At 39.9% G+C, this 23,280-nt stretch overlaps 2 protein-coding genes across 5 annotated transcripts in view; both read right to left on the minus strand.

Annotated features, from left to right (window-relative positions):
* The window catches only part of ldlrad2 (low density lipoprotein receptor class A domain containing 2), a 10,408-nt gene extending 5,386 nt beyond the window's left edge, over positions 1-5,022 (minus strand). For all 4 annotated transcript variants that reach the window (XR_002918903.2, XR_002918902.2, XM_024269029.2 and 1 more), the window contains exon 1: positions 3,518-5,022. Coding sequence is in view for 2 of the 4 variants with exons in the window: in XM_024269029.2 (XP_024124797.1) it covers positions 3,518-3,710 (193 nt within the window). In the remaining 2 variants the exon portion in view is untranslated. The remainder of the gene's footprint in view (positions 1-3,517) is intronic.
* An 87-nt stretch (positions 5,023-5,109) lies between these two features.
* On the minus strand, positions 5,110-16,479 carry nampt2 (nicotinamide phosphoribosyltransferase 2). The gene is made up of 11 exons (XM_024270679.2): positions 16,178-16,479; positions 14,279-14,414; positions 12,186-12,289; positions 11,977-12,105; positions 11,730-11,888; positions 11,487-11,617; positions 9,865-10,090; positions 9,408-9,527; positions 7,317-7,457; positions 6,562-6,687; positions 5,110-6,478 (listed from the first exon to the last, which is right to left on the minus strand). The coding sequence occupies exons 1-11, from the start codon at positions 16,223-16,225 to the stop codon at positions 6,323-6,325; spliced, it is 1,476 nt and encodes a 491-aa protein (XP_024126447.1). The 5' UTR covers positions 16,226-16,479; the 3' UTR covers positions 5,110-6,322.
* Between the last annotated feature and the right edge of the window lie 6,801 nt (positions 16,480-23,280).

Genomic DNA, 23,280 nt, shown 5'->3' on the forward strand with positions numbered 1-23,280 from the left:
GATGGGGATCCTGCAGCCAGACGGATGTAGGGCAATTTGGAACCCCACCTCAGGAACAGGCATGAAGAGGAGCGGTCCCAGCAACTCTCCCCAGGGACAGGGAACATGAAGGGGAGCAGCTCCAGCAACCCTCCTCCAGAACAGGAAACCACCAAGGGAGATGAGCAGTTGACCATCCTCAGGGACAAGGAGCATGAAGGAGCGGCCCCAGCGACCCTCCTCAGGAACAGATACATGAAGAAGAGCAGCCCTGGCGACCCTCCACAGGAGCAGGAACGATGGCCCTGACGATCCCCCTCAGGAACAGATGTGGTGGGCATGGTACGACGTGACTTGTTTGTGGCTGCAGGCAGTCCCATCTGGCATGGCGTGACATGGCATGGACTACAGTGGCAGAGAATCCTGCCACTGCAGCAAAAGTTCTCCTGCTGGGTCCAAGGTGGTCAGGTCATACTGTCAGGGATGGTGGTGGAGGACCCAAACGCAGGAGACAGGACATGGTGGCAGAAACTCAAAGATTTACTTAATAAACTCAAAACATGACAAAACCAGGAGAAAACAAACCAGTGCTGGAACAGAACAGATGACCTGACCATGAGAACTGAAGACCAGACACTTAAATAGGCTGAGGACAATTAACTAAATGAAGACAGCTGTGGGTGATTTGACCAGAACATGGTGAGACTGACAGGGAAAACAGAACATGACAAAACTGAGACATGGATCATGACAAATAATAATTTCCCCCTTTCAACTTAACATTTCAAAAGCGAATGTTAAACATTAAATAATAAACATGTTTTTTTCTAAAATATATTATTAAATAAATGTTCAATCAGTCATTCATTCATCTTCCTGACCGCTTCGTCCCTTGCGGGGGGGGTTGCGGGGGTGCTGGAGCCTAACCCGGCTACTGATGGGCGAAGGCAGGGTTCACCCTGGACAGGTCGCCAGTCTGTCACAGGGCTTAAATAAATGTTCATACATTTTATTAAAAAGTGAACAAAGAAGCACATATTTTCTCATCTATCTTTTGCTTTTTCCTAATTTGAGTTACTTTGTCGTTTGGTTGATTGATTTTGTTTATTAGTAGCATTGTCTTAATTTTTTTTTAAACTAACCTCTGGACGTATTAAAACATTTTCACCAGCAGGGGGCAGACTTATGCACACATGTCCAAAGATGCATTCAATTAATTAATTGAGTAGTGTAACTGAGTAATTAAGAAGTGTAAAACATTACAATTTTTTTTAAAATAGTAATACTTTACTCATTACACGTTCAGTAACCTATAAATTACTGTACAAACAACTCTAGAACCCTGGGTTTAGTGATCATAGACCAGGAGAGCACATATAGGATACCAGCTTATTAAAAACAATAAAAAAAAGCAACAAACAAAAGTGGGTGAAGAGCTGACAGATGGCAGGCCACACTCACTGGCGCCATTGATTTGGTTTCTTCCCTCAGACAATTTCCCTCAAAATCTTACCAAAAGGGAACAAAATAAATGAATGTTACAGTGAGTGATTTGATTTTTAGAACAATATTTGGGTCTTAAATATAGTCATATTGTCTCTGATGTTCCACGGAGCAACAAGATGAGTTTCCAAGGTCAATTCCAGAGAGGTTAGGGTTTAAAGACCTCAGGTAGAATGAAAACACACAGCGCCACAGAACAGCCTCCTGTCTATCCAAATGCAAGTCCGGGGCAGATGAGCAAGTGATCCGGCTCCAGCAGCCCACGCCGGTCACCCACTGCCCCCACTGGCACCGGGCCACTGGTAAATAATGAGGAGATTTACGAAGGGGCCAGAGTTTATTAGCACTGTTTCCCTGGGAGACAACTAGCTCCTCCTGATCCGACTACCAGGAATGCCCCCAAAAGCCTGGGAGCTCCTGTTGGTGGGAAACGGCTTAACACCCCCCCACAGCCCCACAACCTCCACCCATATACACGAGTACACACAAACTCTCAAAGGTTTCAATAAATAGAGGATCACACTGACTGGATTTCTTTAGAAGAACTGGAGTCCATTACAGTGCAGGTTCAGTTCTAGGATTGGGCTTCTCTCACAATGTGTGTTGGACCCAATCAGCTTAGAGGGAGTGACGCTTTGCTGCATCACACCCTAATCAAACAGGACTGTTGGGGCAGAAACTTACTTTCTTGACGTGATGGAACACAAAACAACACTGTGAGCTCATTAACACAACTGAACATTATTGACAAGGATGCAAAACAAAAAGTTATTCTTTTTGTTCGGAACTTTTTACAAAAAGAAAAAATAAATAGTTTAAACTCACACCAAAAGAGCATTTTCAAAGCCTCTGGACTTACATTGATGGTGAGCAAAAAGACTACAAAAATATCCCAAAAAAAAAACCCAGAGAGGCAAGAAAAAATTCCAGCGGGAGGATTTTTTTGAGAGAATTTTGAAAGCATAAAAGCGTTTTCTGTGACATGTACTATAAGTTTGACCTCCCTGCACTTTTTTCCACAGCTAAGTTGAAGGTCAAGACCAGAAGGTGTTTCCTCAAGGGAAGCGTTTATAAAAGAAAGTAAAGTATTCCAGACTCACAACCCTGTGGAGCACCAGAACAAACTCTGAGGACATTTTTAATGAGCTAAAACAGTCCAGAGCTGAGGTCTCTGTGAGATCATGCACAGCTCTGTCAAGCTGTGACGTTCTAAATCTTGTAATTACTCAACGTCTTACAACCAACTCAAACTGACCAGTACTAAGTTTCAAACTGTTGATGCATGTTTGCGTCTCTGAGATACAATCCACCCACACTAACACATCAGATCAGTCAAGGTCAGGGGTGGCAGGTCAATGGTGAGCTCAGTCGTATCCCCTCACAAGGAGATGTGCTGATTTATTCTGAATTTTGATTGGGTGGCCAGATTGCTGCCTGATCTGTCAGATATTCACTGACACTTCCAGACCCCTACCTCATGTTACAGAAATGATCAGAAATGGAACTCATTTCAGTCCAAATACAGATTTATGAGAGGAAATTTATAGGGGTAAAACATAATCGTAATATTCATGACTTTACTTAAGACTGCCCACATTTTTTGGCTTTTTACATAAATGTATTTTTATGCTGATATTTTAAACCCCAAAATAAATTTCCATTAACAGCAGGGTTGGTAAAATTCGTAACTATTCCTGCTGTGGTGCTTAGTATGAAGTTTGCTACCAAACCTAACTTGTAAATTAAATTTTTAAAATGCCACCATGTGGTACAAAATTGGTTTTGTTCTTATCAGTCAAGTTAGCAATCTATAGATGCAAAGTTGACAAGAAATAATATGTTGCTAAAAGAGAATATTTGACAACATAAATTAGTATTTGAAACAAACAAACAAAAAAAAAACTAAGTGCATATGTAAGAAAGTTTGTCTTAAAATAATAAAGATATATTGTTGGTTTATTTTCTGAGAAAATGAATTTATCCGCGCTGATCCTAAACTTTCCCTCAAACTTAAAAAAAACCTCCACGCTCTTACCGGTGTCGATGGCGGCACCGCGGACCGTGAAGCAGAGCAGCAGCAGCGGCAGCAGCAGCAGCGGCAGCAGCCTCCCCGCCTCCAGCTCCATCTTCTGCGCGAGCGGCGAGCGCGCGCCACACGTCCCGAGCGCGAGACTGGCCGGGATCATCTGCAGCCTCCGACACCTGGACCAGTTCACCCCGGGCCACATGTGACCCGGTCTCCATGACGACTCAAGTGCGCAGAAAAACTTCAGCTGTGTCCGCACTCGACCCTCCCATACATACCTAAGAACCCAACCACCACCGCTTTCTGCGACTTACGTCATTTATTTACATGTAAACAACAAATCCATTCTATTTGTAAATATGCTTTTATTCTGAAAAGCTGAAGGAAGTCGGAACTGGTGTTGCTGTAAATCAAGGAAAACTCAAAAGAACATTATAATATAACTCCCGTCTGATTATTATTTAATTCACCAAACATGTTATGGTCTGATTAATCAGTTATTGAGATATTTATCACAATGTACAACATCAGTTAAGTTTTGACACTAGACTTGTGGACAGAAGTGTCATAACTTTTATTAATGGATGTTCCAGTGGTATTATCTTTTGTCTGATTTTTCTCCTCTTATCAGCTAACTCGTCTTTTCAGCACCCATGACAGATTTCAGCTGAAGGTTTATTTTATAATCTTCTATTTAGAGGCAGTATTCCTCTCCTCTGTCACCAGGGATTACACTTAAAATCCGTTGAATCTGTTGCTCACTTATATTATAGGTTTGGATTGAATGATGCAGTAATCTGGATGAAATTGGATCATAAACTTTCAAAACTGTTTTTTGTGAGGAGCTTTGGGACAACCTCAGTTGTAGAGGTTTACAAATTGAGCTGCATAACACAGAAACAGCCGTATCTAGAGTTCATCCGATTTGTGTGTAATTCTTGATTTGTAACTCATACAGTACATTTTGTGCACAGCTTCATGTACTTGCAACTGTATGTTCAAAAATTACAAAATGAATTTGCACATGCACAGCTTTAAATTATAACATCTTAAAACTACACATAAATCTCTAAAAAAAAGAATGCACAAATCTTTTAAAACTGCATTTATGCACAAATTTGATTTAAAACTCTCTTTGCATCTCCAATATTTGTATGTAAGTGATGCGTTTAAATACTGTTAGAATGCTGAGTTTTCTTATCTGTCACTTTGAACTTCGCTTGTTAATATTTTCCGGTGATGTTTTCCCACTTTCTTAAACAAATATGCCTGACATTAATATAAAAGTCTAACAATGCATCTTTAAATCCCTCAACACTAAAGTTTCTCTGTCCTCATGGCTCGCCTGCAGCGTCTTCACCGCAGAGCTCTTCTGTGATCGCCAGTTCCCAGTTAATTTTAATAATTTAAAATTGTGCCTCATTTCATTTTGTAGATTTGTACAAGTAAAAACAATTGCAAGTACATAAAGTTAAGCACAAAATGTTTTGTATGAGATAATTACGCACAAAAATCGGATGAGTCTTTCCATGATGCAGCTTCAATTGAGTGAGATCCAAAGGGAGGATTTAAAAAAAAAACATTTTTGTCTGAATCTGTAGTGATTTAAGTCAAAAACAACACTTTTTTCATTTTTAATCACTTAAAATAAATCACTTGATTTTTACAGAACACATACTCTTAATTATGCATAAACAGTCACTGTAGTATTTTTTTGTGGCATTAAATACTAAACCTCGTTCCTCCGGCTGAGAATGAAGGAATGATTGGTCTGCTGTGGAAAGGTGCTGCAAAACTGACCAGTTCAATCAAAAACCATGCACAATCACCAGAAAATTGTTAAGAAAAATTAGAACATGAGTTTTTAAGAGCAATTATTGTGTGAAGATGATGCTTCAGATGTTTATTTTTCCACTTTCTCAAATTAAGAGCTTTAAAAAAAATCTAAGTAAAACACACACACCTGAGGAAACACCTGGAAGAGCTTCTGAAGAGAAGCTCTGCAGCAGCTGTTTGAGGAAATCAGTGTTCTAAAGATAGAGAAGGCAGGTGGGGGGGAATGCCAGAGCACAAATACATCCTGATGAACCTTCATCCAACAGGTCTACTTTCACCCACTCCTCGTCTTCCTCAGGTCTCAAATACTGACGACGCACTTTAAAACCACTTCCAGCTTCTCGTGACAACAACTCATAATCTCAGACACACAAAAAATCAACACTGCAGAGTAAAATCCCATCTGAGATTAATGAGGGTTTTCTCTTTTGCTTTAAAATATCTGAAAATGCACCTAAATGTACTCAGAAAACTACCATTCATCAAAGCCTGTTTTCTTTTTTTTTGTCCTCGGCTCTGCCCCGAAATCACGCGTGAGCCTCCTAAAGATTCAGGAAGATTCTCATCGTCGGTAACTACAATTTTGGAAGGAAGTGCGTGACCGCCTGTAAAGACAGAAATGCTTGGTTCAACTAAAAAAAAAAGTCCTCCTCTTCCTGTAGGTGGCAGTGCTGCTTAGGGTTATGGTCATTAAGTCTGTGGGAGGTTTGGCCCACATCCGGCATGCAATTTGTCCTGAGATTTTGTTTGATGGTAGAGAAGAAGGAATCCTGACCGTCTTCATGCAGAGTGCTCCTCATTCTAGAGTCTTTATTCCATCGGGAACTTCTGAGGGTTTCTTTTGGAGGATGAACCGCTGAAGCTGCTGGTGCTCTGACGCTTAAAGTCAAAGTGTTCAGGAATCACACTGAGCCTCTGCTTCGTGATGGTGGGGCCCCTAAGGAAACTGCATTCCTCAGGCCCCTGTGTCTGCTGCTTCTAGTGGACCCCGTTGATGATGCGCTGGTTCACCCGCTCCTGGTTGTGCGAGACGGGATTCGGCTCGTCGTCCTGCAGCCGGGCGTTCTTCCGTATCTCCTCCAGGGTGTAGTCCTGCATCAGGCAGCCATTCTCAAACACTGTCACCAACAAGTCCTGCAGAGCAAAGCCACTATTATTAGCTCTAATTTTTAGAATAAAAGTTACTGGAAAAAGGAGCTCTAAACATCTGTTCAAACCTCCTCGGGTTTCCCCGCCCCGCTCTCCACCGTCTCCAAGAATCCGTCGGAGTTTCTCCGCAGAGACAGTCGGCCCCGCTTGGACCTCTTGGATGGGTCGGTTACCGGCTGCTTGTACACATCCATCTGAAAGGAGTAACAACCGTTATACCTCCTCTCACACAGCAGTTACAAGAACAGCGCCACCCTCTGGACAGGACAAAAGAAGAAAGGTTTTTATTTCTGAGTTAGAAAGTTAGAAATGTGAGGATCTGGCATCAACAACAAAATATTAACAAAAAAGTCTCCTGGTACTCCAGATAAATGAGAAGCTCTGACCAGACATCAACCTTTTAGGTTTGGGGATCACAGCTTAGTCTGCCGGAAGAAGAAACTCCACACCTACAGAAAAGCATGGCAGAGGTGGAATAATGATCTGGGCTACAAGCCTACAGAGTGTGGAGGACGTTGGATCAATAAGGAAATTCTTGAATTAAAACCATAATAATCAGATTTGCTTTCTGTGGCAAGATGTTTGACTTCCAATTCACTACTTTCATTGAAAATTCATTTAAACCAGCCAATTAGCATCTACGCGGTCTGGTTTACAGAGCTTCATGAGGCTTTCCTTGATTTTTATTTGTCTTTTAATCTACAAAATTAAAAAAATATTTTAAAAATGACAACCTCATCCAGAGTTTTCCTCAGTTTTTGGAGGATTCAGATACAGTAAATCATATAGATTCACAGCTTGACCTGTAGGGGGCGTAACTCACCCCCTTGCCGTTGGTCTCCACATAGCTGCACTTAAAGGCGCAGCTCAGCGTGTCTCTGTTCAGCTTCTGAAGCAAGGCGCTGCCACAGCCGAAGACGACGTTCTCAGCACTCCAGCCTTCATCGCTGAGCTTCTCCAGAATCTGCAGAGAGCAGAGGAAGAGTCAGACAGGAAAACGCACATTCTGGATTTCACGTTTGTTTTTGTTTTCAAATGTTGTGGATTTTACATTTTTACAATGGTCGTTTTATTTACCGAAAAATATTTTGAGATAAAGTTCATGACCCCTTTTCTTTTTTCACTCACCAAAGAACAATTTATCGCCTTCTACAATTTGCAATCTTAATTGTAATGTTCATTGCTGTTTTATAATTCAGAGATTATAAACTGTCCATATTTACATACATGTATTTATTAATTTTTGTATTCTTTTACAGGACTGAATGATTGTGTTGTGATGTTTTCTGTTATCAGCCACTTTTACGATAGGTCTCAACAGCGAAGAATCCTCTGTCTTCTTTGTGAACATTCTTTTTTTTCCCTTGGTATGGATATCGTGCTTCTGATTGGCTGGTCCAGGCAGCGTGTAGATACAGGTTTTGGGGTTGCACATCCAAGAGTCTTGCGTTTACGCGTAGCTGCATACATTTCTATGACCATATATGGGCTCTACATACAGAATGTGGTCATTCGATGCACATTGCCAGTTAAACCAGGTCAAACTTTGACCAGTCAGACTCGGATTTGGATAGAATGGGATATATTGTGATATGTTTCGTACAATGAGATATATATCGGGATACGTATCGTATCGCCTGACTCTTACCAATACACACCCCTAGTGAACACCATGGGAGTGTGTGTCAAATGTCCTTTGTGTACATAGCCTCAGGCTGCAGATTGGCACACTTCTTGAGAAGCAAAAGAATTGTACTTGTGTCATCGTAGATCAGTACGCATATTCATATTTGTGCGTGACATTTCACACAACGGTTTTTTTACAACTAGTTTTACAGACACAAATTTCTTATTGTAAGTACTATTTTACGGATGGGAACGTTTTTTTCAACAAGAATAAGAATCTGTTTTGCAGACGGATCATTTATTTTATACTAAATTCAAAGCATTTTTACAGACAAATACATTTCTTATTACAAGTGCAAAACCTTTTAATGGACAGACAATGTTTAGGCATCAACTCTAACTCCATACGGCTCTCTGAGAAGAGAAAGTTTCATCCGCTGGACTAAAAGAGAGGAAGATAAGTTAATCCTCTGAGAGATTTACAACACTGATGCTGCTCTGCAACTGAACACTTAAAGGGAACCAAAACATTTCTGTAGAAGACCTAAACCCTCATGACAGATGTAGTCACTGGCATGCACAAACATGCCTATAGAAGCCATCAACTCCTGATGTAACCACCGAAACTCAAGACAGTGACTCCCGTAGCAGCACATGTAGGTAACACCTATTGAATACTTTGCTTGAAGGCAATAAATAATGAATTTGTTTTGTGAAGCGTGAGCAAAAACACTTTCTACTTGATTTATGGACCAAACTCCATCTGTTAGATGGAAAAAGATTACACACATTTGCCTTTGACAAATGTGCAAATATGAGTGTTTCTGGTAGAACGGTCAAACTAGACGGAGAAAATGCAAATAGACCAATTTAGCAAATGCAAAGTGATTTATCAAAGGTAGAGCCGGATGTTTAGCCCCTATAATCTGCACAACTGACAAAGCAGTAACTTTATGCAATAATGGCTGCAGACGCTGTTTCTGAAAGAGTACACCGTATCTTTACAGGTAAATACTGTGGAATGCCAGAGGCAAAGATTATAAATTTATATATTCAGCATTGCGACCTTTAAGTTCCTTGATGTAAAATGGCCTGACGGGACTGGTCATGGTAATGGGAGGTAACATTACTCAAGTCTTTTGTTCCTCTGCATAAATCTTTAGTTAAAATTGATGGAGAAACTTGAAGTTGAGGTATTTATATTTTTTTAATCCATCTGACATTTTTTTTCACCTGTGAATCCAATAGTTTTGTTTTTCTTTGCTTGGCTGATTGCTCAGTTTCTGACCTGATTCACAGAGCGAAGGTCGATCCCGTCTCCTTGTATGATCCGCAGGTACGACGGCAGCACCTTGAATCCCACAGAGTTCAGAGAGCAGTCAAAACACTCCTCCAGAATCCTCATGACCTGCAGAGACCATATATTTCTTAAAACTTTACCCAACATTCTCTGACCACCTCCACATCTGCTGTGCCATGACTCCTGAGCAGAAGCATCGTACTCTTCCCATGTTTTTACTTCATGGTATTTAGTTCTCGCTCAGCCTGGAACAGGTTTGACTGAGGATTTCTTATGAACAGAGAAGCGATAGACCTGGGCGTTAGTGTTTTTTTTTTTTTTAGGTTGATAAACTGAGTTGCACTCTTTTTAAACTCTTTTTTTGTAAACTTAATGACGAAACTACCCTGAGATGTTTTTCCTATAATCATTAGAACAGCTTTTGCTGCCAGACACTTGTCCTCACCTCAAGTAGAGTCTCTGCCGGGTCTCCAGAGTCCGGTCGGATTACCAGGCAGGAGTCCTCGCTGCGCTCCATCACTCTCTCCTTCAGCTTGTCGCCCCAGATGTGTTTGCAAGCGTTAAAGATGTTGTAGCTGTCGCTGACCACAGCCACCGGACCCGACGAGAACTGGTCCAGGAGCCGCTCAAAGGCGTCTTTCTCCCGGCTCCTGCCCCAGGAGATGATGGTGCTGGAGGACAGGAGGAGGAAATCAGCTGTAGCTGGTCTGTGAGGGCGGGACTCCTAACCTCAGAGCCAGACCCGGCACAGGATACATTTAAAGACCAATTCAGCTATGAATTCCAGGATGTTTGTGTATGGACTCACAATTTATCTATGTATCTAAACTTATCAGAATGGAGGCTCCGCCCACAGCTGTGCTCTCCTTTGTCATATTTACAAGCCTGATGAATTATGATGATAAACCATTAAGCCATAAATGCTGCGCCAGACAGAGACAACCTCCACGACTCCACTTAGGAGGAAGCAGGTGCAGATTATTAATGAATGTAATATAAAAATGTAATTTATATCTCAAAAGTTGAGCTTTATCTTCATTAACTCCAAAATGCTTTTGTAAATACAGTAGTCCATTGTTTATCGTGGGATACACGCTCTCAAAATAACCAACTGCACCTGTACTTTTCTTTCTTTTAAACTCTAAAAGTTCAAACCTTTATAGGAAAATAAATCCAATATTATAGAATGAAATCAAAGATCTGCTTGTGAAATGTATGTAAATGTGGCAAACTAAATACATTGTGTACATGAGACACAGCACAGAGGACATATATGGACGGTACAGTCAATTAAGAAACAGAATACAATACGCAGCAAAAATACATAATAAATGAACTAATATCACTAATAGCACTAAAATCATAGGTATACCTCAACTTTAAGAGACAAAATGAAGAAAAAAAAATCCAGAAAATCCCATTGTTTTACTTTTACGGGAAATGGGCCCTAAATGGACTTAAGCCCTTTCAAAGTGTTACCAGTGTTTTTTTTTAATTATCATAATGTCATTTTTAGGCTAAATTTAAAAAATGAGTTGTTTTCTGGAACATAGTTTCTGAAGAGCAGCAGTAGTTCATTAGAAATTCACCTCTGAGTTTTAGGCAGGACTGCTGGGGCAGAGTAAGCCTGCCCTGACTTCCCTTCATCCCCATGCTTACACTCTCTCCTGCTAGTTTACAGCCCCTCACAAGCCCAACCTGACATTAGCTGTGAAACAAAAATGTTGTGCAATATTGGAGCTATCCAGCCGTACAGTTCTTAGCTGCATACCAGCTCAGACAAGGACAACAAAGACATACATGAATATAGTCATCAGTGTTGCTTCTACATGACTGCTACATACTTTTTCAAACAGCATTTTGTTTTCGTCTGCCCCAGATTAACAACAATTTGAAAGAGAAATTCAGAAACACAATTTTAAGCTTGATTTTCTTCATACATGTCCTCCATTGTGAAAAAAATGCTACAAGAAGATGCTAAAGCCTGATATTTACTGGACAGGTTCGTTAAAAGCGGCCTATGACCCTATTTTTTCCCTCACTGCTTCAAAATGTGTTTCCCTTTACCTGTGCTCAGCTGCAGGAATGGAGAAGCCAGCCATTGGACAGCCATAATACCTCTGAGCCATGAGCACTCCAGCCACAGTGTCTGTGCTGCAGAAGTTCACCAGATGAGCAGCTCCTCCCAGCGCCGCAGACTGCAGGTTAAAGATTGAGTAATAAACTTCTCTGATGCAGACTGACCCCAAAACACCTCTGCTCTATTCGCCACAGCAACATCCTCATGCTCTAGGAGACACAGATCCTCACCTCCTGCGAGGACACTCCTCTGTAGCCAAAGTCGTGCAGCCGGAAGTCCAGGCCCTCCAGACTTCCTGTAGTGGCTTTCAGATGTTTGGCTAGGATCTTCTTGAACTCTCTGGATACAGTGGCTACTGTGATGGGGTACCACATCTGGACAAGCATAGTCTAACAGCAGAAAAAAATGAGAAGATAAAATTGAGTAAAAACAGAAAGGAATGATGTTGAAATATGTCAAGCAGTACATTTTTTTTACCTCGATGTAGTTGGTGAGCCAGTAGAAGCTGGGGTCCGTGTTTTCCACAGTGAAGAGCACGTTCCCTCTCGGAACAATCCGACCCTCTGGAACTGCTTTGATCCGAATGGGAAGGCGACCATCGTGTTTCTGCAAAAACCTTCCGTCAGGTCAAACACATTCAAGTTTGCCTTCATGACACAGCCTGGGTGACGAGCATCTCTACTTACCTCCAGGATCTTCCTCCAGCCCTCCTCATCAAACACAGCCTGTCTGAAGTGCATCTGGTAGAAGAGCTTGGCTTCCTGAATCTTCTCCTCAGTGACCACAGGACCTGCAGACGACACATCGGGTTACCCGGTCTTCTGCTCAGAGCTGACCCTGCTGACCGTGCAGGGTCGTGACTTTGTAACTCAACAAATGTATCAAATATTCAAAAACGGAAGCTGGGTTAAAAATCTGACTAACGTAACAATACATCACGTTTTCTTCTGAATTACTTCATGTTTGTAATCTTGTACCATAAATCTGATTTCCTGGAGCTTTTCTGGTGTAAGAAGCTTTGGATAAAAATGTTCCCTATGCAACTGTAAAACTAGGTTTCATCATCCTTTGAATTTGAGTCTTTTCTATGCTTCCAACTTTTCTCTATTATCTTTATTTGTTCTGTTGCTCAACTATTACATGTCAAATTTTGTTTTCATTCTGTTTTGCATTCCTGAGCACAGCTGGGGAAGTAAAAAGTGGCAAAAAATGAAACTGGAATGGACTAATAATGCAATATTCTCACTAATAAGATATTTTTCACATCATATAATAAATATAATAAAGGTCTGAAGACGGGGCAGCACTGATGCCAGACCTTTCACTTCTCGTGACTTTAGTTTCCAGGACAACGACAGATCCTGTGCTGCAGAGGAACTCCTGACAGTCATTCCGTTTATTGTCTGCAATCCAGAAAACGAGTTTTTCTAATTACAGTACACCATTCATATAAACTGCACACTCTCCCAACATAGCATCTGCTTTCTATTGTTTACCAGTCCTGGTACTCAAGAAACGGCGTCAGGCAGGTTTCACTGTTACCTGTTCAGACACACCTGATCATCCACTGCTGTGGATGTCTCATTCTTAAAAACATGTCACAGGAGAACTCACAGTTCTTTTTAAAGAGTTTTGATCTAAACTCTCTAAGAAATCAGGACTAAACAATGATGGATCACAGTTGACCACAAGCATGTTTCTGCCACAACGTGGTCTGCATGAGAGGAACGAGAAAGCATGTTGTTTATTTTTAGATTTCCATGCCCTGTTGGTTACCAATTACCTGAATTACATGTGTCAGTCTGGTAAGAAACAGAGAGGACTGGATGGATGGACTAGAAGCAGGACAGCAGTCATGGAGGCCTGTAGTTGGTCTGATTCAAAGGTCTGAACACCACAGAGCTTCGTGATGAACCGCTTTATCCGGGGAAACCAGGAAAGAACCGGTAAATGTGGTCTGGAGCATGATGGGAAAAGCTAAATAATTTCCAGAATCGATTCGATTCACCAGAGCCTGATTCTTTTGATTCTCTCAATTCAATTCCATTTTGAGTTTACACATTTGTTTAGAAATATGTTAATCATCTACTTTATGTTTTGAAGATATTCATATTAATTCGATACAGTTCACATACTGTAAATGTTTAGTAGTGAAATTATAATGAGATTGTTAATAGCATACAGTGTCACATGGTTTCTCAAACGGAGAAGCTCCAACAATTGTTCCGCCTCTCCTGGAGGGCGTTTCAGTTTGGTCACTAGGTGTTTATTTAGCTGTAGCATTACAACTTATTCCAGAAGAAGTGTTTACGTGAAGAAATGGTTACTTAAAAAAATATTTCCTAAATAGAGTTTGGAAAATTCCTGCCAGTGAGTTTATAAAGATGTTCATTTAGTCAGCAATATCTTTTTAGGTCAAATGAGTGTTAGTTAGCATTAGCCGTCCTATGAGAAATACCATTAGCACTCTACCTTTATGGATGAGTTATTGAGCTATTAAGCTTAGATCGATTCAGATAGATTAATCGATTTTATCAACCAAGCCCTAGAAAAAGCTTTGAAGTTTATTTTTTTGTAAAAAGGAAAAAAAATGTTGGAACCTCAACTACGTTTGAGCAGCTCTTTGAGTAACAAAAGCTTTTCGAGTATGACTGACTGGTTTATAAGCAGACATGTTTAGCTGCTGATCAGGGTTTGTTTTAAATCAGAAACTCCTAAAAGCCAATCCTGCTGAACAGAACCCATTTTCAAATGTGCATATGTGTGGAATCCAACATACCTGTCAGGTACTTCTTCAGCAGATATTGAAGGCCGAAGAACACCACCTCATTGAACGGGGAGCCTTTCTTCCGTCGACATTCAAAGTAGGAGTAAATTTTGCTGACTCCTGGGGGGTACTGTTTGTAGTGAGTGATCTGAAATAAGAGAACAAATCAAACTCACCCACAAAGCAGGATGAGAAGGCAGCCTTCATGGGAACCTGAAAATGTTACCTCATGGGATTATGAGAAGATCAAGGAAACGCAATTGTGAAAACTTGGAACCTTTTCTTAAGCAGATCCGGCACACGTCCTCATGCACCGGACCGGCACGTGAGATTTCTACAGAAAAGCTCCGGCTATCAGAGCAAAGTCCTCTAAACTCCTCTCAGAGGTCTAACTGTTTCCCGAATTGAGCAACTTCAGCAGAACTTGATTCAATTTAATGAGAACTCGGTTACATAGACTTCACAGAATCTTTTCAGGCAGTCCATGCTATAATCTGCAGCGTGCTGCTGTCACAGTCCTGACGTGAAATACTGCAAACTGTCTGAACAGCTGTGGTGAAGCTGAATGCGCCTTCCTGGTCTATTTGAATAACAACTTGTGTAGATAGACACATGCAATTTAAGGGAATCACAGAGAATAACAAAAACATTAAATGAAAAAGGGAGAAATAAAATTAAAAAGTATATTATTAAAAGTGCACTAACTTGATCCACTCCAAGTAAAATCCTGTTTTTGGTGTTTTTAACTTATTATTATTGCAGAATTTTTTCCCACGATGGAGCACATATGTAGAGAAAATTAAGCTTTAAATTGTGCTTTTGATTTTTTATTCATTCAAATCGTTGTGAATCAGGAGCAGACGAAAACAATGGCGTTTAAAAGAGCCTGTAGCTATGATGCAGCTGCTGCAGTTGGCGTGTCACAAGCTCTCTACTCCATTCCAATGTACCAGCTTATAGACACCTAGATTCGTGTACGTCTTTGTTTTTTAAGATGGCATCTGGCTCCAATATTGCTCACTGTTATTGTTGCACGGCTAATGTCAGGTTGGGGTCATAATGGGCTGTAAGCTAGCAGGAGTGTAAACAAAAAGGAAATAAGTCAACAGTTCCACCCACAACTCAGAGGTGAATTACTGATGAACTACTGCCACTCTACAGAAACTATGTCCTCAAAAGTTTGTCCTGGGCAATCTCTACCAACTGCTTCATCACTGATGTTTGGAAGAACCACTGTCTCATACTGACAAAAAGGCTCTGAAAAGCTAACCTCGTTCATAAAATGATTGTTTTTACTATAGTTGAGAAGATCTCTGTCTTGATCTGTCACAGCAGGGCTGTGGAACCTGTTAGCCCGGTTCAGTCTATCACAATTGCTGCTGTACAGGAATCCTCTTTAAGTCCATTAAGAACAATTGAAGCGCATCTGCAATGGCATGATGAGTCCAAGAAGTCCCTGTGACAGCTGAACATCTGGGCCAAAGGCTCCACAGCTCGTTTTATTCTGTACATATCCGCGAGGACCCGTCCGTTTCCAAAGTTCTGTCCACGTGCCACAGACAGAGCTCTCACTCTGTCAGCGGAATGGAGTCAGTGGCGCATCTTCGTTTTCTACTATCTTTGCTCCCAGGTCATGACTTATCGCTGCTGTACCCTCAGATCAACACGCCTCGTTGGGATCCCTGCTTAGGCCATGCTCGCTCGAAAACGTTTATAAATCTGTCAAACATTCATTCTGTAGATTAAACAGCGTCATTCTGAAGTAAAACACAACGAACGGAGAGCACTTTCGGTTCTGATGTTTGCGGACGCGAGCTGTCACGCGCGCCAACCACGCTGACAAGTCATTCCGACAGAAATTGCACTTACCCCGAGATATCTGGACTTAGAACCGGGATAAGGGAGAATTACCTTGTACGAATCCGTGGCGAGAAGGAAGTTAAAGTCCGCCGCAGCCATGGTTGCTGCTCGGGATGAATGAGCGGGAGATGACCGCCGCGAGGCCAAGCGGGAGCTCCGGAGCACAACGAGCCGTCCCCGTCCGAACCTCGGGGCTGAGAACCGCTAGTCCAACACACGGACCGAACACCGAACCGGGTTTGCTTTCGAGAAGCCAGGGTTCTTCACTGGTTCTGACGAGAGCAGCGAGGGAACATCACAAGGACGGACAGGGGGCTTTCTGTTTGAAGGGGGGAGGGGCAGAGGGGCGGGGCCGGGCTCGTGCACGTTACGCACGTCGTACTGTCTTAAAGAACACCTGGGAATTGATGTTTGTTTATTACTCATCTGACTAGTATTTTTTATATGTTTATTGAGTAACTTTAGGACCGAGAAACTTTACTCTTTTAATAAAATGTGTTTTGATAATTACGAGTTTATTAATTTTTACTAAGAAGTAGGACGAGCACCTAGACGGGAGCTGACCCCGCCCACAACAAATAAATTAATTAAAAAAATGAAAAAAAAACATATTAGGTTTAACGAGGTAAAGTTGAACATTATTGAGTTTACCCTCTGCCTTTAAAAAAAGATGCCGCTAGATATGTGCAAATTTGTGTTCCAATCACAATGCACACTCACCCACTCAGGTGTCAGTTATGCAAAAATAACAAAGCAATACAAATACAAGTAATAATAATTATTATTATAAAATTACAACATACATTTATTTTGGGTGTAAAATCACACATTTTACGTACGAGTTTATATGGGAAATTGCAGCTCTTAAGACCCTACCCTCCAGTGTTAATGGAATTGCACCCATTTCCTAATGGTAAATGGTGTTTACTTTTAGCGTTTTACTGTATTCTTAGAAGACCCAAAGTGCAGTTACAGTCCTATTCACCCATGCACACACTGATGGTAGCTCCGCTGCCTAAACTCTGACACCCACCCATAACAACATAAACAATTTGGGTTCAATCTTGTCCAAGAACTCTTCAACACATGGACAGGAGGGAACTAAACCTGTGTTTTTCTGATCAAAGGTCAATCGCTCTACCGTTGCACCACAGTGTTTGATACAGATTGTAATCTGAGGTCTGGTGCAAATATTCGATTTACCTGTCAATGACCTTCTCACTGCAGGAAGAGACAAATGTAGATTATTTTTTTCACTTAGATGACTGAATCTGGCTGGAGACTGCTTGAGCAAAGCGAACACGGGAAGAGGGATTCACAAAGACACAATTTAACACTACCAGAGGTCTGCAACCTGAGGCTCAGGAGCCATGTCTGACTCTCACCCTTCCATTTTTTCAGCCTGTCGGGGTGAAGAAAATAAAACAGTAGTAATTTTAAAAGTGAGAGTTGCTAAATTAGTATTGATTTTATCTTCTCTTCTCCTAGGCACGCTAGCCGGACCAGATGAAGGGTCTTGAGCATGTGCAGCAGAGTTGTCCTGACATAAAGAAGGCCCATTTCTTTACTCAGAGCGTTTCTGTGATCGCTTGATTGACAGCGATTTAAAAGGAGAAATACTCAGAAATGCAAAAACAAAATAATTTCTTATTACATTTGTTCTCTTTCATAAGAAAACACACGTTTTAAAAACTCAAAAAACACGATTTTCCTCAGAGGGGGAGTTTTAATGGTAAATGGCGTATACTTGTATTGCGCTTTTCTACCTTCCTTGAAGGCCCAAAGCGCTTCACAGTCCCATTCACCCATACATACACACATTCTGCTGCGAAATACTGGTGCCAGCCTATAACCACCAGAGGCAATGTAGGGTTCAGTGTCTTGCCCAAAGACACTTCAACATATGGAAGGGCAAGGCAGGAACCAAATCTGTCCTCTTCCAATCAGGAGTCGAGCATCCTGCTACACCATGGTGGTTAATTTAGATTCAAGTTTATACATTTATGGTTGAGGTGTACCTAGGTAGAAGTAGGATAAGCTATGTAAAGGTTTTTACATCACTGCTGACATTAAGTGGCCTTTTTTGCTCCACCCTTCCTCAATGATGCACAGATTTCCAACACTAACCAAACTTTGGTAAAACGTCTGATCTTTCTGATTGCTCAGTTTATTTTACAAGTTTAAAGCACATTTTGTAACTACCAGTGGATCAGTTGCTCAAATAAACATATTTGCATATTCTTTATATAATAAATCTCCTGGATCATAAACCAATGAAGTCATGTTTGTATTCAGGTTAACAACAGGAGTGAGAAGGAAAAAGGATGACAGCTCTCTAAAGTAGAACTAAGTAGAAAAAAAATATTATTTTTTAAATTATTTCTGGTAAATTACCTGCACTGCGATGATGTGGCACAGGAAGTCTTTTACTTAAAAAGAAAGTCATACGAGCTTTGGTGAAAAATAAAAAGCTAATTCACATTTTAGGAAATGCTTGTTTCTCTCCATATTCCTGCTTTTATTTATGCAAAAAATCCTTAAGGATAAAGTAAGATTATAGTTCTGACTGGGTTTTGATCTTTAAGAAACAGACCCAATTAGCTCTTTTACTTTTAGATGTTGCAGACCCCCTGACCTATGTGATGAGGACGGCCATCAGTTTTTCTTAAATTAACTCAAGAGTATGCAGCACATTGACCCTAAATACAGAATCTTTCCAATCATGCACCTTTCAGTGAGGCTTCTTATGTTAGCACTGCAAATAAGATAATGACACAGTTTCAGCTCACAAACATAGAAGACAAACCTTCATCACCTTTTACCGTATTTTCCGGACTATAAGTCGCGGTTTTTTTCATAGATTGAATGTCCCTGCGACTTATACTCCAGTGCGACTTATATACGAATTTTTAATGAGATGAGATATGGACCGTAAGTCTAGAGTGCCCTCTTATGGTGATCTATGCAATTACTTTATTTACTTTAGTTATTCAGACGTGACACAGAGGACGAAGAATTTAACGGATTTAGTGATATGGAGTGAGATTGCGTGCAATTAATTACAGTAAAGATACAAAGTTGATGAGTTCTTGAGGCTATAGTTAAATAAAACTGTTATGTTATATAAATGCTACACCTTTTCGTTTTTTTCACGATGCTAATATGTTAATATGTGTTGACACATATTCAGCCTGTTTTCTATTCACTTATGAATGTTATAACTTACCTTCCAGGATGATGTAATATCGTTTTTTTCAACCAGTTTGTAAAATAAATTACTTGAAAAAAATGCGACTTATACTCCGGTGCGACTTATGTATGGTTTTTTCTTCTTCATTATTCATTTTTTGGCCCCTGCGACTTATACTCCGGTGCGACTTATAGTCCGAAAAATACGGTAGTTATCAGACTCTATAAGTTAAGCTAGTAATGAAAGTCTAGATATTCTAATTTCAAATGGTTCAACAGAAGACACTTCAGAGATCTGTCAGGTACAAGAAAAAGCTCAAGATGAATCATCGGCTCATCTTGGCCTTAACAGCCCACCTGGAAATGCCTGTGAGATAATCCCATTCCAAGAAAGACCTCCACGGGTCAACCTGCAAAAAACCAAAAAACAAACATTGGATGTTTGCAATTTTTTTTACCGGCTAATCAAATTTTTGAAAATGGAATATTGTTTTTGTCAGATTATCTAAACTGAACCTCAAAGACAAATCAAATTTTTATTCTTCAACAAGTGAGGATTACTCATTGATGGATGGATGAACCTTTAGAAGCATGTGAGGGTTTTCATCGGCCACTCCAGGTTCCACCCAAAGACTTACAACACGGTTTGTAGGTTATTTGGTAAATCTAAATTGTCCATTTGATGTGAAAATGAGCGTGGGTTGTTGGTTGTCTCTGTGTTGTCTCTGTGTTTCCCTGTGTTTCCCTGGCAAACTATTGAGGGTGTACCACGCCTTTGCTCTACAGAAACTGGGTCGGTCCAGCATCCCTGATACCCCAAATTATAATAAAGTGGGTTTAGAAAAGGAATAGATGGTTCTGACTGTTATAATTTTACTTACGATAATTAATTTTAACAATTACGTTTTTTAGTTAAAAACAATGTAGATTATAACTTCAAATACTCTTTATTTCATCTATGCTAATAATTGGCTTTCACACATTACAAGTTATAAACAAGAAAATTGTGTGTCTGCTCATGTGTGTTTGTTGTGCTGCTTGATAAGAGACATCAAAGAGATAAAAATGATCAATAGAGTTTTCCGGTGCACCACACAGACATTAAATCACTGATCTGCTTTCAGATTTTGTCTCCAGTTTTTTCTTCACACCAAACTGAAATCCATGTTTCCACGGTTAGATCTTCGCCAGCAGCGCCTTTGCTCTTTTTAGTTTTCTCTCTTTGAAGATTGCTGCCCACAGTTTGTGAAAGTGTTCAATCATCACACAGTTCAAAAACTGTGTCTATGTAGTAAGGTACACAAATGTAGTACATGTGCAGCATTGTGTACATTCTTAAGGGTTTTTCCAGCTTAAACATCACATAGTTTGACCACAAGGAGGCTCACAGATTGCACTGGTGAATCCTTGAAGCATTTTTCTGAATAAGTTCTAATGACTGACAGGATTTGTTTATCCTGATCATTTGTCCATCTTTCAGGGGTCAGAGTTCAGTGACGTCATGTAGCTGGCAATCTGGCTTCAGAATAACCCAGTACAAACCAGCTGGTTATGTGACCACACACTTGGTCCATTTGTGCCCACTCACAGAGAGTAACCATGGTGTTGTGGCCTTTTGTGACTCTCCAGCTTCTGGAGTATCAGTTTCAGCATAATTATAAACTGCTTATTCATATATTGAACACTTATAAACACATGAAAGAAGTAGATTTCATCCCCACAATATACAACAGCAATATATATACTCTTGATATACTTTATATTAAAGATCAGTGTTTACTAGTAAAAAAAAAAAAAAAGTCAGAATGATCCAAGATCACTTGTGGGGGGCTTGAAAGTTTAATCCTTGGTCAAAGAGTTGTCATATTATACTGTATATTTAGGACAGAGTTTTTGAGGTGTTAATATATGTTTTATTTGCAGATGACACAATGTTTATTGTTCAGCGGTTTACTGTCTCCTTCTGAAGACCGTGATTTGAGAGGTAAGAATTTACATAGACTGGTACTGATCTGTGGTCACATGGTTGTACAGAAAAACATACATTATTTATGCGTGTAACAATTAATTTTAACAAGGATTCCTCTGACATCACAATTTATGGTTGCCAATGTAATTCAAAGACGATATTGGTTCATTTTGAATTTGATACAATTCACTGACCTAAAATCGATCCAAAACATCTTTAGCCAAACATTCCCACACAATAGTCATTTTTTACTGTCATCATGCGTGTTGTCCTTTGTGATGGTATTTTGTCATTGGTACAACAAACTTACCGTACTTCTATTCAAATGGTACTTACCAATATTGATTTATTCGATTAATTTCATTTTGAAATAATTTTACAATGGTACAGGTGAATTGGATTAGATTGGCCTCAGACAGATCGATCTGGTGGGATCATAGGAATATAAAGCCATTTATCGATTAATCAGTTAATCGTTACACCCCTAATATTTATGTTATTTCTGTTTGTTTATTGTCTAAAGCTTACTAATGTTTTATTTTAGAAAACAAGTGGATTCTCTCCACCACATCCATCTATGACTCACTCCCGATGCATGTAAAGTGGCTCGCTTTAGCCGCACGTCTTAATACATCCGCTACTTTCTTAAAGTGGCTGCTGCAGCCTAAAACATTACCACGCTAGCTAAGTAACTAGAAATACTGAAAAAAACCATCTTTAGAAAAATGATCTCTACAGAATAGAGCCAGTGAATACACAGAAGAGGTCTACAACCTAAAAGAGAAAAAAAAAGCAGCAAACAGAAGCTCTATTCAAAATATGGATTTATTGCAACAGTTGTTCTGAGCCTTCTCTGCATGTGATGTGTTTTGACAGAGTGTGCTCTAATGTTACAAGAACGCTGCTAACTAACTTGCAAATATGATGGAATAATGTCTATTATATTTTAAAAATGTGAGATTTTGGGACAGCTTTGTCATTTTATTTAGTTATATTTGCTGCACCTTAAAAGTTGGACAACGTGAAAGTTAGTTAAAGTTTTCAATTTTAATGTTAAGGAAAAATATTTGATCACAGTTTAATGTGTACTAAGGCAAAGCTATTACAGAGAATGACCATTCAGTAAACACAGTGGATGATATATGAAAACTTCTAAAAGGAACATATTTTCTCTAGAGCTAATTAGGTAACACCCTGTTAAGAAACTTGTGTCAAAAAAGGACACAAACATGATCAATTTTAGCATAAAATACAAAAAAGGGTATATACAAATATATACTTTGAGTGTCAGAAGATCAAAAAACCCTCTGTTGTTACAGTAAAATCTGTCCAACACAAGAAGCTCTCAGTTCGTATCTGTTTACTCAGATGTTGGACAGAACAAGTAAAAAAAAAAAAAAAAACTTGTGTCAAAGATCATTAAATTATTGATCAGGATTTATAAAACAAACAAACTAACAAAAAATATTTACAATGATTTATCATTTTGCCCAGAAGCCAATTTAAGTTGTCTCAAAGCAGAACTTTCGATTTTAATGAACTTTCACAAATCAGCAACTTAGTTTTATTTAATCTTGAGTTTTCACTCAAGATTTCCTTTAGGACCATAAATACATTTTCCCTTAACTTTCCCTCCAAACCGGAAGCATCAAAAATCTAACACCTACTTCCACCTTGTACAGGCTGGACGCCTGGTTGTATGCACCTGACCCCAGGTATGCGCACAACAGAAGGCAAAGTTTTAGACATCAGAAAATGTTCTTGTGTCTCAACATTTCTAGATATGGGCATCTGCCATTGTCATGTGCAATTTTAGAATAAGCCCCAGGATAGAACAAGTTAGTAGAAGATATGATGAGATGTATTTTATTTATCCCACTCATGAAAACTGTCACCAAACTGTCATCACCAGAAGCAAAATTTTAAGGCCAAAATTCAGGCCATAATTCTAAATTGAAAACCAATTAGAAAACTGATGCATACATTTTAAACGCAC

The sequence above is a fragment of the Oryzias melastigma genome, linkage group LG5, assembly GCF_002922805.2.
Source record: "Oryzias melastigma strain HK-1 linkage group LG5, ASM292280v2, whole genome shotgun sequence".
In the NCBI taxonomy this organism is placed as follows: domain Eukaryota; kingdom Metazoa; phylum Chordata; class Actinopteri; order Beloniformes; family Adrianichthyidae; genus Oryzias; species Oryzias melastigma.